This window comes from Harmonia axyridis, chromosome 5 (assembly GCF_914767665.1).
Source record: "Harmonia axyridis chromosome 5, icHarAxyr1.1, whole genome shotgun sequence".
Classification (NCBI taxonomy): Eukaryota; Metazoa; Arthropoda; class Insecta; order Coleoptera; family Coccinellidae; genus Harmonia; species Harmonia axyridis.
Window position 1 is genome coordinate 17,992,279 of NC_059505.1, and position 19,010 is coordinate 18,011,288.

Here is a 19,010-nt window from a genome sequence, read left to right on the forward strand (position 1 = left end):
TCGTGAACGACACATCCCTTCTATGGATAAATCTTGATTATTTGTAAAATCCGTGGTCACGTGACCAAAAAATCCGTCCGCTCTCGGATGCTATTGCCGAACGCGCTATTAAAAATTGGTATGTTCTCAAAAAGCAAGGTGAGAAATTTCTATTCTTTTCTTTTCGAAGACTACCCTTTAAACTATCTTTCCACTTCCAAGGGACCAAAAAAATTACGCCTTTTTAGTGCAATCTTTTTTCTCCTGAAAAACCGATACCCAGGAGTATTTTATGAACAAAGACAACTTCACAGAACACCAATAATCACCTTCATCTACTCGTTATCTGTGCAAACATTTTATATGTCATATGTCAGTGTCATTTTGGGAGTACGTTGCCAGTTTTCATTCCATAGACTGTAGGCGACAGTATTTTGATTTGTATACATAGACTTTCTATTTTATCATAAATAACATTATTTGTAGGTTAATATACACTAAATATACTGTTCTCCGAAGTGTTCTTACTACTTAATCGAACGGTTGATCAACATTATAAAAATAATAGATTTATAAAAAATGGCCGAAGTTTCATCGACTGATGATAATTTAAATACTAAAAATGGCAATTTTATATGTGGAGTAGTTGAAGGTAATAAAAGAGACAAAAAGTTTATTACCAATTTTTGAACCGTACAATGACTAGCCTCAATAAAAATTGAATTTAAATGATGGTTACTTATGAGATTGATGGTTTGTAGGTTTTTATGGAAGGCCATGGACTACAGAACAGAGAAAAGACTTATTCCAAAAGTAAGGATACTAAACCATTCATTATTATTATATTCTTATTATTTGGAAATGTATAATTATTTCATTAACTGGTTAAATCTTTCACTGATTATTTACAGGATGAAGAAATGGGGCATGGACTCTTACATTTATGCTCCCAAAGATGACTACAAACATCGAGCATATTGGAGAGAATTGTATACTGTGGAAGAAGCAGAACATCTCTCAGGTTTAATTCAGGCTGCCAAAGACCAGAACATCACATTTTACTATGCACTTTCACCTGGATTAGATATTACTTATAGTAGTACCAAAGAAATTACTGCCTTGAAAAGAAAACTAGAACAAGTATCACAATTTGGTTGTGAAGCTTTTTCATTATTATTTGATGATATTGAACCAGAAATGTGTGAAGCTGATAAGGAAGTGTATCAATCATTTGCACAAGCTCAAGTGTCTATTACTAACGAAGTATATCAACATTTAGGACAACCTAAATTCGTAGTATGTCCAACACAATATTGTTCAACAAGAGCAGTACCAAATGTCACAAATTCAGAATATTTAAACACATTGGGATCTAAGTTGTCTCCTGAAATCAACATTATGTGGACAGGTAAATTAAAATTTATAACATGTTTTAAGTGACAGGATTGATTAAATATAATATTGGGTATACTCTAAGATGCATAGAAAACCTGTTGTGTCTACTTATACCTCTGAAACTTTCAGATAAAACGGGAGATTTTTCAAATTTATACCTACTTGATTTCAAGAGATCGTTTAAGTTTCAGATGGTTATACAGTGTATATATTTGACATTTCCCGCAATTCTTGACTCTCGTTACCTTTAAGTATAGAACAATAATATTTTATATTCTATACTTGTGACAATCTTTTATACTCTCCCATTATAGTCATATCATTAAAAATTCAATAGGAACTGAGTTGTAATTTATTGTGAACGTTTGCGGTGTCTGAATTCAAACAATTCTGAAGAGCCCCACCTCACTGAACTCTGGTTAATTAAAACATCAAAGCAATAGGTGGACTATCTCAAAAAGTTTAAAACAAAATCGAATCAGTGCACACACCAGGTTTTCTATGCATCTTCGTATGATCAGTTTATCTCTTTGGTTACTTTGGTACTAACTAATATGTCTGAAATAGTGGTGTGTATACTGATTAGATTTTGTTTAAGATCATTCTGGCGACTTGGCCCATCATGGGTACATTTTCTCTTTTCTTCCTTAAGAGGCTGTTATACAAAGAATTGACTAATCAAGGCCATCGTTTTAAAATTTTCATTGGTTCTGTCAAAAGTAGTTTAATTTATTAATTTAACCTCGAAACAGCATTGACAGAAAGACGACGTGAGCGCCGCCATAAGAAACGATGCGGAAATCAGGTAAAAAAGGGCCAATTCCCTTAAAATCCAAGAAGGCTTCATCCTTCAGAATTCGCCATTTTGATCTTAAGGTTTTTCAAGAGTAAGTGAGCACACCAGTGTTTTAGACATCTTAGTACTTAGCAAAGTAACTAGGGAGATATTCAGATAGATTTTATTTTGATGTATACGGTCTTACTAAAGTAGAACATCTTAAAATATAGATAGAAAGAACGGAAAGTTAACATTTGTGCTCGACCCTGAATACAAGAGAGATGAAAGTTTGGTGTTGCCAATCACAATCGATCTAGCTTGGTCTAGCTCGAATCTATAGGCGTGTAGAATCCTGATTTGATTGTTGAATGTTTCATCAGGAATCCTTTGTTGATAACTTCACCACATCTAAATAATCAAACTGAGATAAATGATGCACCAAATAATTTTTATAAATAAATCACATAGTGAACTATTTTTGTGCATCAATTTATAATTTTGAAATAAATCAAATCATGTTACACTACTGCTTTAGTGTCCCGTCAGACAAGGACCGACGAATGTTGGAATCAAAACTAATGTATCAGTTACAAGGCGATTTCCGTTCCTCTTATTAATGTTCTAAGGTATACATAAATCAAATTCCTGAAAAAGCGGACCGGCGTGAACTTGGCAGCCACTTTTCAGCAGCCGATTTCATTCCAGCAGCCCAACGACCAGTGGCGTCGGTAGAATTTAAAACTAACGAATCGATCTGTTTTTGGGGTGGAACGCAAGAATTTGCTTTTTGAGTTTACTTGAACGACTTCAGTCAAGTTTTTATGACATTTCAATGCACAAAATAATATTATAGATGAACTCGAATTATGCTGATCAATGAAACGACGGGGTATACAAGTATTTTCACGAATGAAACCTTGAAAAACGTTTAGCCAAGTTCATATTTGGTATTAATACTCCTAAATAGCTACAGAATAACATATCCGAAGCACATTGATTTGCAGGCCGTCTAAGGGGTAGTTTACACTTGTGAATTTTTCGAAATTTTTGAGAATGACCCTGTCAAAAATGTTTAGCCAAGTTCATATTTGGTATTATTACTCTTAAATAGCTACAGAATAACATATCCGAAGCACATTGATTTGCAGACCGTCTGAGGGGTAGTTTACACCTGTGAATTTTTCAAAATGTTCAAAAATGACCCTGCAAAAATGTTTAGCCAAGTTCATATTTGGTATTAATACTCCTAAATAGCTACAGAATAACATATCCGAAGCACATTGATTTGCAGGCCGTCTAAGGGGTAGTTTACACCTGTGAATTTTTCAAAATGTTCAAAAATGACCCTGTCAAAAATGTTTAGCCAAGTTCATATTTGGTATTATTACTCCTAAATAGCTACAGAATAACATATCCGAAGCACATTGATTTGCAGGCCGTCTAAGGGGTAGTTTACACTTGTGAATTTTTCGAAATTTTCAAAAATGACCCTGTGGAATATGTTTAGCCAAGTTCATATTTGGTATTATTACTCCTAAATAGCTACAGAATAACATATCCGAAGCACATTGATTTGCAGGCCGTCTAAGGGGTAGTTTACACTTGTGAATTTTTCGAAATTTTTGAGAATGACCCTGTCAAAAATGCTTAGTCAAGTTCATATTTGGTATTATTACTCTTAAATAGCTACAGAATAACATATCCGAAGCACATTGATTTGCAGGCCGTCTAAGGGGTAGTTTACACTTGTGAACTCTTCGAAATGTTCAAAAATGACCCTGTCAAAAATGTTTAGCCAAGTTCATATTTGGTATTAATACTCCTAAATAGCTACAGAATAACATATCCGAAGCACATTGATTTGCAGGCCGTCTAAGGGGTAGTTTAAACTTGTGAATTTTTCGAAATTTTTGAGAATGACCCTGTCAAAAATGCTTAGCCAAGTTCATATTTGGTATTATTACTCTTAAATAGCCACAGAATAACATATCCGAAGCACATTGATTTGCAGGCCGTCTAAGGGGTAGTTTACACTTGTGAATTTTTCGAAATTTTTGAGAATGACCCTGTCAAAAATGTTTAGCCAAGTTCATATTTGGTATTATTACTCTTAAATAGCTACAGAATAACATATCCGAAGCACATTGATTTGCAGGCCGTCTAAGGGGTAGTTTAAACTTGTGAACTTTTCGAAATGTTCAAAAATGACCCTGTCAAAAATGTTTAGCCAAGTTCATATTTGGTATTAATACTCCTAAATAGCTACAGAATAACATATCCGAAGCACATTGATTTGCAGGCCGTCTAAGGGGTAGTTTAAACTTGTTAATTTTTCGAAATTTTTGAGAATGACCCTGTCAAAAATGTTTAGCCAAGTTCATATTTGGTATTATTACTCTCAAATAGCTACAGAATAACATATCCGAAGCACATTGATTTGCAGGCCGTCTAAGGGGTAGTTTACACTAGTGAATTTTTCGAAATTTTTGAGAATGACCCTGTCAAAAATGTTTAGCCAAGTTCATATTTGGTATTATTACTCTTAAATAGCTACAGAATAATATATCCGAAGCACATTGATTTGCAGACCGTCTGAGGGGTAGTTTACACCTGTGAATTTTTCAAAATGTTCAAAAATGACCCTCTCAAAAATGTTTAGCCAAGTACATATTAAGTATTATTACTCCTAAATAGCTACAGAATAACATATCCGAAGCACATTGATTTGCAGGCCGTCTAAGGGGTAGTTTACACCTGTGAATTTTTCAAAATGTTCAAAAATGACCCTGTCAAAAATGTTTAGCCAAGTTCATATTTGGTATTATTACTCCTAAATAGCTACAGAATAACATATCCGAAGCACATTGATTTGCAGGCCGTCTAAGGGGTAGTTTACACTTGTGAATTTTTCGAAATTTTTGAGAATGACCTTGTCAAAAATGTTTAGCCAAGTTCATATTTGGTATTATTACTCTTAAATAGATACAGAATAACATATCCGAAGCACATTGATTTGCAGGCCTTCTAAGGTGTAGTTTACACTAGTGAATTTTTCGAAATTTTCAAAATTGACCCAGTCAGAAATTTTTAGCCATGATAATATTTGGTTGTGTTACCTTTATGTTAATCTCATATGGAATATAGATTCAAGTTAAATAAACCCAAATAAGACTTTACAAGTTGCACAACAATGAGCCACAATAGCCCGCAATTATGCGGTCCACAATCCACAAGTGCAAACTACCTCTTAGACGGCCTGCAAATCAAAATCCTTCGGATATGTTATTCTTTGGCTATTTAGGAGTAATAATACTTAATATGAACTTGGCTAAACATTTTTGACAGGGTCATTTTGAACATTTTGAAAAATTCACAGGTGTAAACTACCCCTCAGACGGCCTGCAAGTCAATGTGCTTCGGATATGTTATTCTGTAGCTATTTAAGAGTAATAACACCAAATATGAACTTGGCTAAACATTTTTGACAGGGTCATTTTAAACATTTTGAAAAATTCCCAGGTGGAAACTACCCCTCAGACGGCCTGCAAATCAATGTGCTTCGGATATGTTATTCTGTAGCTATTTAAGAGTAATAATACCAAATATGAACTTGGCTAAACATTTTTGACAGGGTCATTCTCAAAAATTTCGAAAAATTCACATGTGTAAACTACCCCTTAGACGGCCTGCAAATCAATGTGCTTCGGATATGTTATTCTGTAGCTATTTGAGAGTAATAATACCAAATATGAACTTGGCTAAACATATTCCACAGGGTCATTTTTGAAAATTTCGAAAAATTCACAAGTGTAAACTACCCCTTAGACGGCCTGCAAATCAATGTGCTTCGGATATGTTATTCTGTAGCTATTTAGGAGTAATAATACCAAATATGAACTTGGCTAAACATTTTTGACAAGGTCATTTTTGAACATTTTGAAAAATTCACAGATGTAAACTACCCCTTAGACGGCCTGCAAATTAATGTGCTTCGGATATGTTATTCTGTAGCTATTTGAGAGTAATAATACCAAATTTGAACTTGGCTAAACATTTCTGACAGGGTCATTCTCAAAAATTTCGAAAAATTCACAAGTGTAAACTACCCCTTAGACGACCTGCAAATCAATGTGCTTCGGATATGTTATTCTGTAGCTATTTGAGAGTAATAATACCAAATATGAACTTGGCTTAACATATTCCACAGGGTCATTTTTGAAAATTTCGAAAAATTCACAAGTGTTAACTACCCCTTAGACGGCCTGCAAATCAATGTGCTTCGGATATGTTATTCTGTAGCTATTTAGGAGTATTAATACCAAATATGAACTTGGCTAAACATTTTTGACAGGGTCATTTTTGAACATTTCGAAAAGTTCACAAGTGTAAACTACCCCTTGGACGGCCTGCAAATCAATGTGCTTCGGATATGTTATTCTGTAGCTATTTAAGAGTAATAATACCAAATATGAACTTGGCTAAACATTTTTGACAGGGTCATTCTCAAAAATTTCGAAAAATTCACAAGTGTAAACTACCCCTTAGACAGCCTGCAAATCAATGTGCTTCGGATATGTTATTCTGTAGCTATTTAGGAGTATTAATACCAAATATCTATGAACTTGGCTAAACATTTTTGACAGGGTCATTCTCAAAAATTTCGAAAAATTCACAAGTGTAAACTACCCCTTAGACGGCCTGCAAATCAATGTGCTTCGGATATGTTATTCTGTAGCTATTTGAGAGTAATAATACCAAATATGAACTTGGCTAAACATTTTCCACAGGGTCATTTTTGAACATTTTGAAAAATTCACAGGTGTAAACTACCCCTTAGACGGCCTGCAAATGAATGTGCTTCGGATATGTTATTCTGTAGCTATTTAGAAGTATTAATACCAAATATGAACTTGGCTTAACATTTTTGACAGGGTCATTTTTGAAAATTTCGAAAAATTCACAAGTGTAAACTACCCCTCAGACGGCCTGCAAATCAATGTGCTTCGGATATGTTATTCTGTAGCTATTTGAGAGTAATAATACCAAATATGAACTTGGCTAAACATTTTCCACAGGGTCATTTTTGAAAATTTCGAAAAATTCACATGTGTAAACTACCTCTTAGACGGCCTGCAAATCAATGTGCTTCGGATATGTTTTTCTGTAGCTATTTAGGAGTAATAATACCAAATATGAACTTGGCTAAACATTTTTGACAGGGTCATTTTTGAAAATTTCGAAAAATTCACAAGTGTAAACTACCCCTTAGACGGCCTGCAAATCAATGTGCTTCGGATATGTTATTCTGTAGCTATTTAGGAGTAATAATACCAAATATGAACTTGGCTAAACATTTTTGACAGGGTCATTTTTGAACATTTTGAAAAATTCACAGGTGTAAACTACCCCTTAGACGGCCTGCAAATCAATGTGCTTCGGATATGTTATTCTGTAGCTATTTAGGAGTAATAATACCAAATATGAACTTGGCTAAACATATTCCACAGGGTCATTTTTGAACATTTCGAGAAATTCACAAGTGTAAACTACCCCTTAGACGGCCTGCAAATCAATGTGCTTCGGATATGTTATTCTGTAACTATTTCTGTCTCTTGTTTGAATTAATTCTTGATTAATTGATCTGATTTGTTTTCCTCTACGATTTCGTGCCAACCTATTTAGGAGTAATAATACCAAATATGGACTTGGCTAAACATATTCCACAGGGTCATTTTTGAAAATTTCGAAAAATTCACAAGTGTAAACTACTCCTTAGACGGCCTGCAAATCAATGTGCTTCGGATATGTTATTCTGTTTCTATTGAAGAGTAAGTATTCCAAATATCAACTTGGCTTAACGTTTTTCAAGGTTTCATTCGTGAAAATACTTGTATATACCCCGTCGTTTCATTGATCAGCATAATTCAAGTTCATCTATAATATTATTTTGTGCATTGAAATGTCATAAAAACTTGACTGAAGTCGTTCAAGTAAACTCATAAAGCAAATTCTTGCGTTGCACCCCAAAAACAGATCGATTCGTTAGTTTTAAATTCTACCGACGCCACTGGTCGTTTGGCTGCTGGAATGAAATCGGCTGCTGAAAAGTGGCTGCCAAGTTCACGCCGGTAAAAAGCGGTGATTATTTCCTGCAACTTCTGTGAGTTATCTGTCACCAGAGCAACCACATTTTTATTCTGGTGGAGTTGTATCACCACTCCCACTCATCTCATCATTTGCCATTCTAATTTTCAGATTTTGTTTATGAACATTTTCCATTGCATCTGACACTCAAGACTTTCATTTTAGTCAGGAAACAAATACCTTTTAGAGCAATTAGGAACTTTTAGTTTTTTACAAATTAGAAGAGATTAACCATTAATAAATTACAAACTTATGTCAAGTCAAATTTTGTTGATCAAAACAATTGGCGTATATACAAAGGTTACCTTAAATATTGGTAACTGCTTAAAATTCAATTTTCATAAAGTTTTCTTCCTGCAGGTTCACTTTACTTTCCTCAAAATAATTCTATAGATTACAAAACTTCCCAGTTCTATAAATATCATTGATTTTCAAAAATATATAACATATGTTCTTTTCCCAAAACCCTCTTGATACCCTCTTGATAGAGCAGAGTAGATGAAAACTTTTGTTGAATGATGCAAAAGTTCCTAAAGGGTGACAATAATTTCACACAATTTCTGAAATCTGCTGTTTTAAAAGTTAATTATAAATTAAGTTCTACATGGTATTAATTCCTGCTTGTTTATATTTTCTTTATTTTTCATCTAATGCGTCTTCATTAAATAAAAAATCAGGATGGTCTTTTTCTCATTTCTTCAATTGTTATTTTCCGCCTGAAATTTGCTTCCAATTAGGGAATCCAATCCCACACCGAAATATCAATCCCGCAAATCCGCGGGATTAAAATTGTCAATCCCGCGGATCCGCAAGAATGCGGGATTGTTAACGACATATAAGTATTCTCTTCGTACTCCATCTATTAAACATGCTCATAAGAAGGTATTATGCTACTAAAAACATACTATAGTATAAAAGTGTTTATTTTATGGCAACAGCTGACAAATTTTGCCGCGAAAAAATTGACACAAGATACAAAAATCGGGAGGGCATGCAAAGCTTCGAAAACTAATTGGGATTAAAAACATGTGTTTCGCTGGAAACATTTGGCATTTTACAGATACTAGTTCTGGATGCAAAATCGTAGGAATTTTCCGTATGTTGAATGTGTAAACAACTTCCACATAATTCGAGAGCAAAGATAGTGTTGTTTTTCGTGTTTGTGAAATACATTCCATCCCTCTTTCAATTATGCCTGCCACTCACGAAGCGTTTTCTCAAGATTTATGCCTGCCACTCACGAGGCGTTTTTTCGAGCGTTTGGAATCCAGGTGTCCAAATGGCAGCTAGTCTACACTGACTGCCATCCCATGCTGCCATCGAAACCTGCCACTCAAGAGGTTGTTTTATTGAGTATCTGGGTCGGATTTCAGATGATCACAGATAGAGATGAGCGATACCGTGATTTCTAGATCACGTTGTGAAACGTTCCTGTTCCTTTATGATATCAGTGAAATTAAACGGTGACGGTGATCACCGTTTAGGTATCGTATTCGGTTAGAGTCCGTTCCCCGTTCCGCAGCACTGGGAGTGGGGTCACCCCACTACCAGTGCTGTACGGAACGTTCGCTAACCGAATCCGATACCTAAACGGTGATCACGCTTTAATTTCACTGATATCATAAAGGAACAGGAACGTTCACGTTTCACAACGCTGAGCACGGACCGTGCTTGTTATTATTATTCGTATGAATCACCCAAACCTCAGCTCTTTTGTCTTTCTGTTAATTCTTTAGAGGTAACAGATTTGTGGAATATGGATATGAATAATTTTGGACATCGAAAAATAAATAATACCTACAAATACAATAATTCACATGTGAATATATATTGATAATATTGAATGGCTGATACTGCATCAAATAAAATAAGAGGAAAACAGAAAAAGTAACAATCAGAAATGTACAAAATATAGTAAAACCAGTTATTGAATAATTAAATTTCCTAAATATATCTGATATTTTCTATTAATTTCTGAGCTAATCAAAGAATTGTGAAATCTCTAAATGAAAAGGTATGATTTTTAGGACATCGAATAATAAATAATTAGCCATATGCATATATTCAGACGTTTATTTATTTAATAATAATGATGAGTAATCAACCTCCAAACAAAATACACTCATTTTGTAATTGTATATATCGAAATAGTTAAGGGGCTAATACTGTAACAAAAAATGAGAGAAAAATTAAAAATTTCACAACAAAAAACTCAGAAATGGGTAGTTAAAACAGTCCCTAAATAATCGAATTTCCCAACTATATTTGATGAATTTTTCGAGAGAAAAATACAATTATTCCTATTCATTCTCCACCAACGACAATTACAATTGAGGAAGAGAATCATTTGAGTTTTTTTATTAGTTAGCCTGCTTGGACGTTCTGTTAATTGTCCGGCTTTCGAAAACAATCGTCCGCACGGAACTTATGTGGCTAGAGTGCATCAGTAGTAACTGCCGACAAAGGTTCCGAAGCAATAAAAACATCAGGCTGGCAGGCTGGCTTCATAATTTACGATTGCACGGACGTTGATAAACCCTGAAAATATCTGTGAAATGTTCAAACAGTGATCCCGTCACGCTCTGTATTCGTTTTTCGGAACCGTGACTAACTGTGACAGTCTGATATCAGTGATTAAATCACAGTTCGTGAAATATCGCTCATCTCTAATCACAGACAGCTGGCAATTTATCAGGTACACTCGGAACTTCGTAGCGTACCAAATTCTTGTGCAAAATGAAAGAATTTTTGATAGGTTTCATCGCAAAATATAGGCAGAAAACCTGACGATGGAAAATAATAATTTCATCATATGCAAACAGGAATATCAAAAATAAAGCCTATGGGGAACTAGTAGAATATTCCAAAGGAAAATTACAGAGTTAAAGAGTAGATGTGGATTTCTATTTGGCTGATATCGTTTTCCATTGTTATTGACATATCTTCCCTTTTACGGTTTATGAGTTTATTATCGCCTTCAAGATGAGCACTTTTTTTGGACTACGAGCACGTCTATGTCCGAGGTTTATTATTTTCCTTGATCTATCCGCTTTGTCGGCCTCATATTTGCCATCTGTGATTTTTGCATCATTGCATTCGTCATCGGTATCGTTGTTTTCAGATATTTGTACCATTCTCGTCACAAGATTTCAATACTTTAGTTATCAAAAAACTGAACTGAGTAATTTGCATCGAAAAATTGGAAATGTTTGTATTTTTTGCCATTTTGATGTGGTTCAATTGAAATTCTGCTAGATATCTCAAATAGATATTTAATTCCAGGTCAAAAAGTTATAACGAGGACTTTGACTGCAGAAAATATTCAAGAAATTACTGAAGCTTTAAGAAGACCACCAGTAATTTGGGATAACATTCATGCCAATGATTATGATCAGAAAAGAGTATTCTTAGGACCTTACTCAGGAAGATCTCCAGATCTTATACCCAAATTAAGAGGAGTTGTTACCAATCCGAATTGCGAATATGGTGCTAATTTCATTGCCATTCATACATTGGCTCAATGGTCTAGATGTAATATTGATGGTCAAAGGGATCTAACTTTGAGTGAGTAAAACAATTACATACCATTCAATTGAATTGATATATTATCTTATAAAACTTTGTTGAGTCTACTTGATGAAGGTTCAATATAAATATCAAAAAAATTGACAACTTTGTGTCCAATCCCACCACAATAATATATATTTATGATATATTTGGTTATTAATGTGGTCACTTTTAGAATTGGAATTGAATTCCAAGACAAAAATGAACCAAATATATCATAAAAATATATTATTGTGGAGGGATTGGACACAATGTTTTCAATTTTTTTGATATTAATATATTATCTCTTCTTTGTTCATCAAATCAAAAAGCAGTAAACCCTACACAGTGGCTAACTATCATAATTAGTCAACTCAAATGACAAAACAAGTTATATAATACAAGTAAGCCTTACAGATCAATGTTGTTAGATCCACCTGATCGGTAGATCTACCATGGCCGTATATCTGCCTTGCCTAAAAATAAACCTTGTCAATAGATCTACCTGGCATACAGAATTATCTTATCACAGATCTAAGTTATAGCGCATTCGACTAAACAGCTCTCATTGGGTGCTGGAGTGTTTTAGCTCTGCTCTGATTCGAAAATTTTCGAACTTAGAGAATGCAGGAAATGCGAACTTTGTGGAACTCCACTGGCACGATGCTTATATAAAGTGTTCTGAGATCATTTGCTGTCATTCGGCTAGTATTGGAATTTGAATTTTGAATTGCTTTTCAACATCCGTTCTTCCTTCAGAAATATGTGCTGAAAAGGGCCACTGTCTGACACATTTAACAGCATAATAGACACAGAAGGGTTCCCTGCCGACTGGTGAAGTGAAGTGGTAACACCAATATATAAAAAGGGTAACAAATATCTTGCTGAAAATGAGTTTCACTGTGTAAATGCATGGAAAAGATAATTACCAAAGAACTAACTAAATTTCTGCTGGACAGTGTTCTGCGTGCACAACAGCATGGCTTTCTCCCAAGAAGTTCTACATTTACAAACCTCCTGACCAGGCTGAATGACTGGACTCTAGCTGATGACAATCACGAACCAATTGATGTCGTCTATCTTGATTTTGAAAAAGCCTTGGACAAAATACCGATAGAATTTCTGCTTTACAAGTTGGAGCATTTTGGAGTCAGCGGTAAGCTTTTTAGACTGTTGAGGGGTTTCCCAGTGCGAACTTTCCAGGAACGTGTTGATTCTTCACTCCCAAAAGAACACAAGGTTTTTAGCGGTGTCCCGCAAGGGTTGGTCCTGGAGCCGCTGCTGTTAATAGCCTATTTGTGCGACCTCTATCTGGGGCTCCTCACCGAGGGTGCTTCATTTGCTGATGACAGGAACATACATACAAATCCACTACTGCATTATGCTAAACTTCAAATGGATCTTAAGAGCGTCTTAAGGTGAACACAGGAGTGGAAAATGCCCTTGAACATTTCCAAGTGCTCTGTTTTACACATAGGGCAAAAAAACCCAAATTAAAATACTTCTTTAAACAAATAGAAATAACACCAGTTCAAAAACAAAAGTACTTTATATATATATCGTTATAACATCTGATCTTAAGTGGGAGGCCCATATTACACAGATGACCAAGAGGGCCAACTCCATGATCTATTTTTTCCAGACAGCCTTTAAAGATATGTCAGCAGAAATGATCCTGAAACTCCATAAGTCATATGTGAGGCCAAGGCTTGAATATGCTCAAACTATATGGAATCTATACTTCAGTGGACTCTCGTTAACTCGAAACACCACGGGACCAAGATTTTTCGTCGAGTTACAACTAGTTCGACATAGGCGTAGTTCGAATTATACAAGTCATTCTCGATTAATTTCGACTTATAGAGGTAATGAGATATAGAGGTAATCCGAGAGGTTAACCAAAAGGTAGAGTAGATCGTACATATTTGATGAATTTACTGAAAAATGAATTGACATTAGACAATTTCACAATGAAATAGATCAACGTGTCTTTGTGTTGACAAAAGCCAATTGACAAATTCTGCATATTTTAAGAATTTATCTCATGAAGGAGTCCGATTTAGACTCTAAAACGTCAAGAATTAATTCGTTTCTTTTATGGAAACATTTTTTTCATCCTGACAAATTATTGCGCAGGAGCGTTTTATTCGAATTTTTTTAAGCTTGTTTGAGAAATTGAGAGTAAAAACTTCAAGTTTTTCGTATAAATTTAAATCTCTCATAGGCTTAGGGAAGTCGGGATGAAAAACATTAAACAAAAAGTGTATTTCCAACAACCTCACGATGCAATTATTGCGTCATCAAATACGCTCGACTTGTGCGGCGGGGTTTGGAATTAACTACTGACTTCGAGTTATAGAGGATTTAGTGGGTCTTCGACTTATAGAGGTAAAAATGGTAAAATATATCCCTAAAATCGTTTCGAGTTATGCATAGGAATTTTTTCGGCTTAGACAGGTTTTTCCAAGGGGCTTGAAAATAATTCGAGTTATCGAGGATTTGGAGTTAACGAGAGTCCACTGTACATACCTCAAGGATGTTGAACAGATGGAGAGAGTGCAGAGGCGAATAACTAGGATACCTCGAGAGCTTGACAACTTTAAGAGACAGAAGAACTATAGGTGATCTCATAGAAACCTACAAAATACTAAATGGCCATTACAAATCTGAGAGGTCACAATCAAAAACTTTTAAAGGAAAAATGCAATAAGCTTCTGAGGAGAAATTTCCTTACCAATAGAGTGGTATACTATTGGAACCACCCCTGAGTGATGATGTTGTTAACTCTACCTCCAAAAATCAATTTAAGAATCGCCTTGACCATGAGTTAAGGTCTTGGACCTCAACCTTTTTTGTGCACTATGGGGTATAGACGGAGGAAGGGTAAAAAGGTGGATAGGACAGAAGAGGTGAAATGACTGTGATATATATGTGATAGAAGACTATATAAAATGTGATAGTGATATTATTTTGTGATGATGTGATTTGTGATATTTTGTAGACAAATGTTCAAACTAACACAACAGTCTCATCGGTATAAACCGTCTACTGCCGTTAATAAATAATAATAAAAAAACATTAACGCGAATATTACTTGACATAAATTAAATGTACAGGGTGGGCAAATTTCGATGTTTTAGCACTACAACTTTTAAACCAGAGGTGATAGACAAAATCTGATACCCACTTCTCGATCTCTTTTTCTGAAAAACTATCAAGGGTAATATTCATTTTTGGCCATCTTCTTTTGTTTTCGAGTTATAAGCGAAAATTGGAAAAACGGCGATATCGAAAAACATTTACCTATCCGCTAATACTGATGATAGAGCTCTGAAATTAAAACATTATACAGGCACTTTTTTACGTAGAATCCAGTGGCGTGCTCGTCTTTTCAAAAGAGTTTTCAATTACGAAGCTATGACCCAAAGTTATGTTTTTTTAAATGGGAACACTATATTTCTGTAACATTTTTTGAAAGCTTAATTTTTTCTGATTTCAAAAATATATAAATATAATAAATATTTATTAGATTTTTTTTCTGGGGACATATTAAGGACAATATAAGGATAGCTTCGTAATTAAAAACCCTTTTGAAAAGACGAGTACGCCACTGGATTCTACGTCAAAAAGTGCCTGTATAATGATTTAATTTCAGAGCTCTATCATCAATATCAACGGAGATATGAATGTTTTTCGATATCGCCATTTTTCCAATTTTTGCTTATAACTCGAAAACAAAAGAAGGTGGCCAAAAATGAATACTACCCTTGATAGTTTCTCCTCAGAAAAAGAGATCGAGAAGTGGGTATCAGATTTTGTCTATCACCTTTGGTTTAAAAGTTGTAGTGCTAAAACATCGAAATTTGCCCACCCTGTACAGTGGACTCTCGTTAACTCGAAACACCACGGGACCAAGATTTTTCGTCGAGTTACGAATAGTTCGACATAGGTGTAGTTCGAGTTATACAGGTAATTCTTGATTAAATTCGACTTACAGAGGTAATGAGTTATAATAATAATAATAATAATAATAAGTAGATATATTTCAGAGAATGTTACAGTGTCATACAGATGTTAATATGGTAACATTAAATGAAACAATGTCATATAACCAAAAACAAAACAAAAAAACCGATTATCCTCACAATGCATATACTATACGCGCACAAAGTCCTCTACAGAATAAGGCTCTAAATCAATCAACAATTCCTTAATTTTTCTCTTGAACACTTTCATACTATTACACATTTTTAGGTTCTCGGGAAGTTCATTAAACAATCTAATACTCGAATAAGAAGGGTGTTTCTCCGTTATTGTGAGTCTATGTATCGGATAACTGATATTGAATTTTCTCGTACCATAGTTGTGCATAAAACCGCACTGCTCATAATGTTCCAAATTCTTAAACATAAAAACTAGCACTTCGTAAATGTAGAGAGCATAAACAGTGAGAATATGGTTCCTTTTGAAGACACCTCTGCATGATTGACGGTAATCCAGACCAAATATAGTTCTGATAACCCTCTTCTGAATACGAAAAATCTCCAGAGTGTTTGAGTTGTCATCATAGAACATCAAATCGAACCTCATCAAGCTCTCAAAGTTGGCGAAATAAAAAATCTTGAGTGAATTCACGTCTAAGTATCGACCTATTATTCTCAAACTATATGCGACAGAATTCAATTTCTTTCCCAAACCAATTATATGGTGGTGCCAATTTATGTGTTCATCTATGGAGATGCCTAAAAACTTAGTAGTCCGATCAGTGTTCAGATCTCTATTCAACAACCTCACAGTGGTTGGTGTCTCCATTCTCTGTTGTGGTGTTCTGAACAGTTTCAGCTTAGTTTTATCTGGGTTCAAAGCCAAGCCATTCCTTTCAAACCATTGCTCCACTCTATTCAAACACAAAGAAGCAGTACTGATCAGTTGGGGATAGTTTGAGCCAGACACTAGCAGGTTGGTGTCATCTGCATAATTTATGATGTGACAATTGGCCAGATTTTCAGAAACAGCTTCCCCGGTCCCAGATTTCTCACATTCAAGAACATTAACAATATCGTTCATAAAGAGAACAAATAATATGGGTCCTAACATGCTACCCTGAGCTACACCCCAGGGGTTTTCTTTTATTTCTGATTTTATAAATTTCCCATTTTGTTTCACCATAGTTCTTTGTCTCCTTCTGATTAAGTAAGATTCGAACCAGTTCAGCACATTTCCTCGAATTCCGTATCTTTCCATTCTGATCAGTAGAGATTCATGATTAAGTGAATCGAAAGCTTTCGACAGATCCAAGAATATACCCAGCAAAATCTCATTATCTTCAAATGACCTGACAACGTTTTTTGTGAACTCTGTTATGGCGGTTAGTACAGATTTTCCTTTTATGTAGCCATGTTGATTGCTACTCAGTACACTGCATGAAGTCATAAAGTCAACCAGCCTATTGCACATAGCCATCTCGAAAATCTTAGAGAATGATGGCAAGATACTAATAGGTCTATAATTTTCAAACGAACTATGGTCCCCTTTCTTGTATATAGGAACTATTACTGCTAATTTTAGTTGTTCCGGAAAAATTCCATACTTGAAGGAATCATTCATTACATAGCAAAGGACCTCAGATATGGCATTAATGCATTGCTTGATGATCTTCACTGGTATTTCATCCTCTCCGCTGGTGTACTTATTCTTCAATTTACTTCACATCAATTGGATTTCCTCTGTTGTTATGGGTTTCAGAAACATTGAGCGTTGATTATAACGAATGTTACAATCAGAGACAGGCCTTACACTGTTCAATAAGCTAGGAATCACATTGAGAAGAAAATCATTGTACATGTTAGCCACATCTGAAGGGTTCCCCTCAAAAAAAGCACTTTCATGGTAATCCTCACCAACAACATCTCTGTAAATTCCCCACATGCATTTCATCTTGTTATCAGATAGAGAAATCTTCTCACGGTAAATTTCGGAGCGCTTTCTTGCCAATAAATTGTTGTATTCTCTCTTGAATGCATGATAAATGTTTTTCGCCTCCGGACAAAACTATTGAACCAATTGGATTGCAGAGAGTTTATTCCTATAATTGTCTACATCCAAATCACATACTTCATTCCTTCTATGTTTCCTTGAGGTAACCAATCTTAGCGGAAAGCATTCCTGAAACAATCTCAAAAACAATCCTATGAAACAATTCCACTGAGAGTTCACCTCATCCTCTTCAACATCATATACGTCAGACCAATCTTGTTCCACTAGTTTCGAGATGAAAATATTTATATTTCCAGATGTATAAAATCTCTTGTAAGATGTAACAGGTGAAACACCTCCTCTCAAAGAGAAGGAGAGCTTAAGGCCCAAGTGGTCAGAAATAGCAGTATATAACATATGGGTGGTAAACACTTTCTTAAAATTTGTGATTATGTTATCAATACAAGTGCTTGATGTAGCAGTTACTCTTGTTGATTCACTGAAAGTTAAGTCGAATGAGTAGGAATTCAGTAGAAAATTTACCCTGACAATATTCTTGTGGTCCTTGAAATCAATATTGAAATCACCCGCTATGAAAGCTAGTTTATTCTCAGAAATGATAATTTCCAAAATATCTTGTAGTTTCTTGTAAAATTCCTCCAATGTAGTACTATATGGTGGTCTGTACACACTGATAATGATAAAGTTTTCAACGCCCAAAAAACACTCGACAGCGGCACACTCGAGCACTTTATCTTTGGATAACTTGTTTATTTGATGGTGGACCCTGTAATTTGTACCATTCTTGATGTAAACTGCAGTTCCGCCGTGTTGACCTTCCTGTCTGCAATGAAAGGCGGCTAGTTTGAAACCAGTTAATTTATATTTTTGGAGTTGTGTAGCAGTTTTCCAATGTTCCGAGAGTGCCAGGAAATGGCATTCTGGGTTATCTCCGAGCATTGCATTCAGTTCATTCACACTATTTCTTATGGATTGGACATTCTGTGAAATAAGGGTCACTGAAAGCTGATCCCTATTCTCCACTTTGAAAAGATTGTCCTCGTCCAAGGAATCGAAATCTCCTCACCAGAACACCTTGAGGCCACATTTCCGGCTTTTGTAATTCTTCCATCAATGAAAAATCAGCCGCGACTTTGAAGGCAATGCTAATAGCGTTTTTTCTTTTTGGCAA

At 35.1% G+C, this 19,010-nt stretch overlaps 1 protein-coding gene across 4 annotated transcripts in view; it reads left to right on the plus strand.

The window, feature by feature from the left end:
* Positions 1-353: 353 nt before the first annotated feature.
* The window catches only part of LOC123679932 (protein O-GlcNAcase), a 64,653-nt gene continuing 45,996 nt past the window's right edge, over positions 354-19,010 (plus strand). For 2 of the 4 annotated variants that reach the window (XM_045617506.1, XM_045617509.1), the window contains exons 1-4: positions 366-631; positions 741-792; positions 891-1,387; positions 11,579-11,860. In XM_045617506.1, coding sequence (XP_045473462.1) covers positions 559-631; positions 741-792; positions 891-1,387; positions 11,579-11,860 — 904 coding nt within the window. In that variant the 5' untranslated portion in view covers positions 366-558. Of the gene's footprint in view, positions 632-740; positions 793-890; positions 1,388-11,578; positions 11,861-19,010 lie in introns of all 4 variants that reach the window. The other 2 variants (XM_045617507.1, XM_045617508.1) reach the window with 2 other exon arrangements.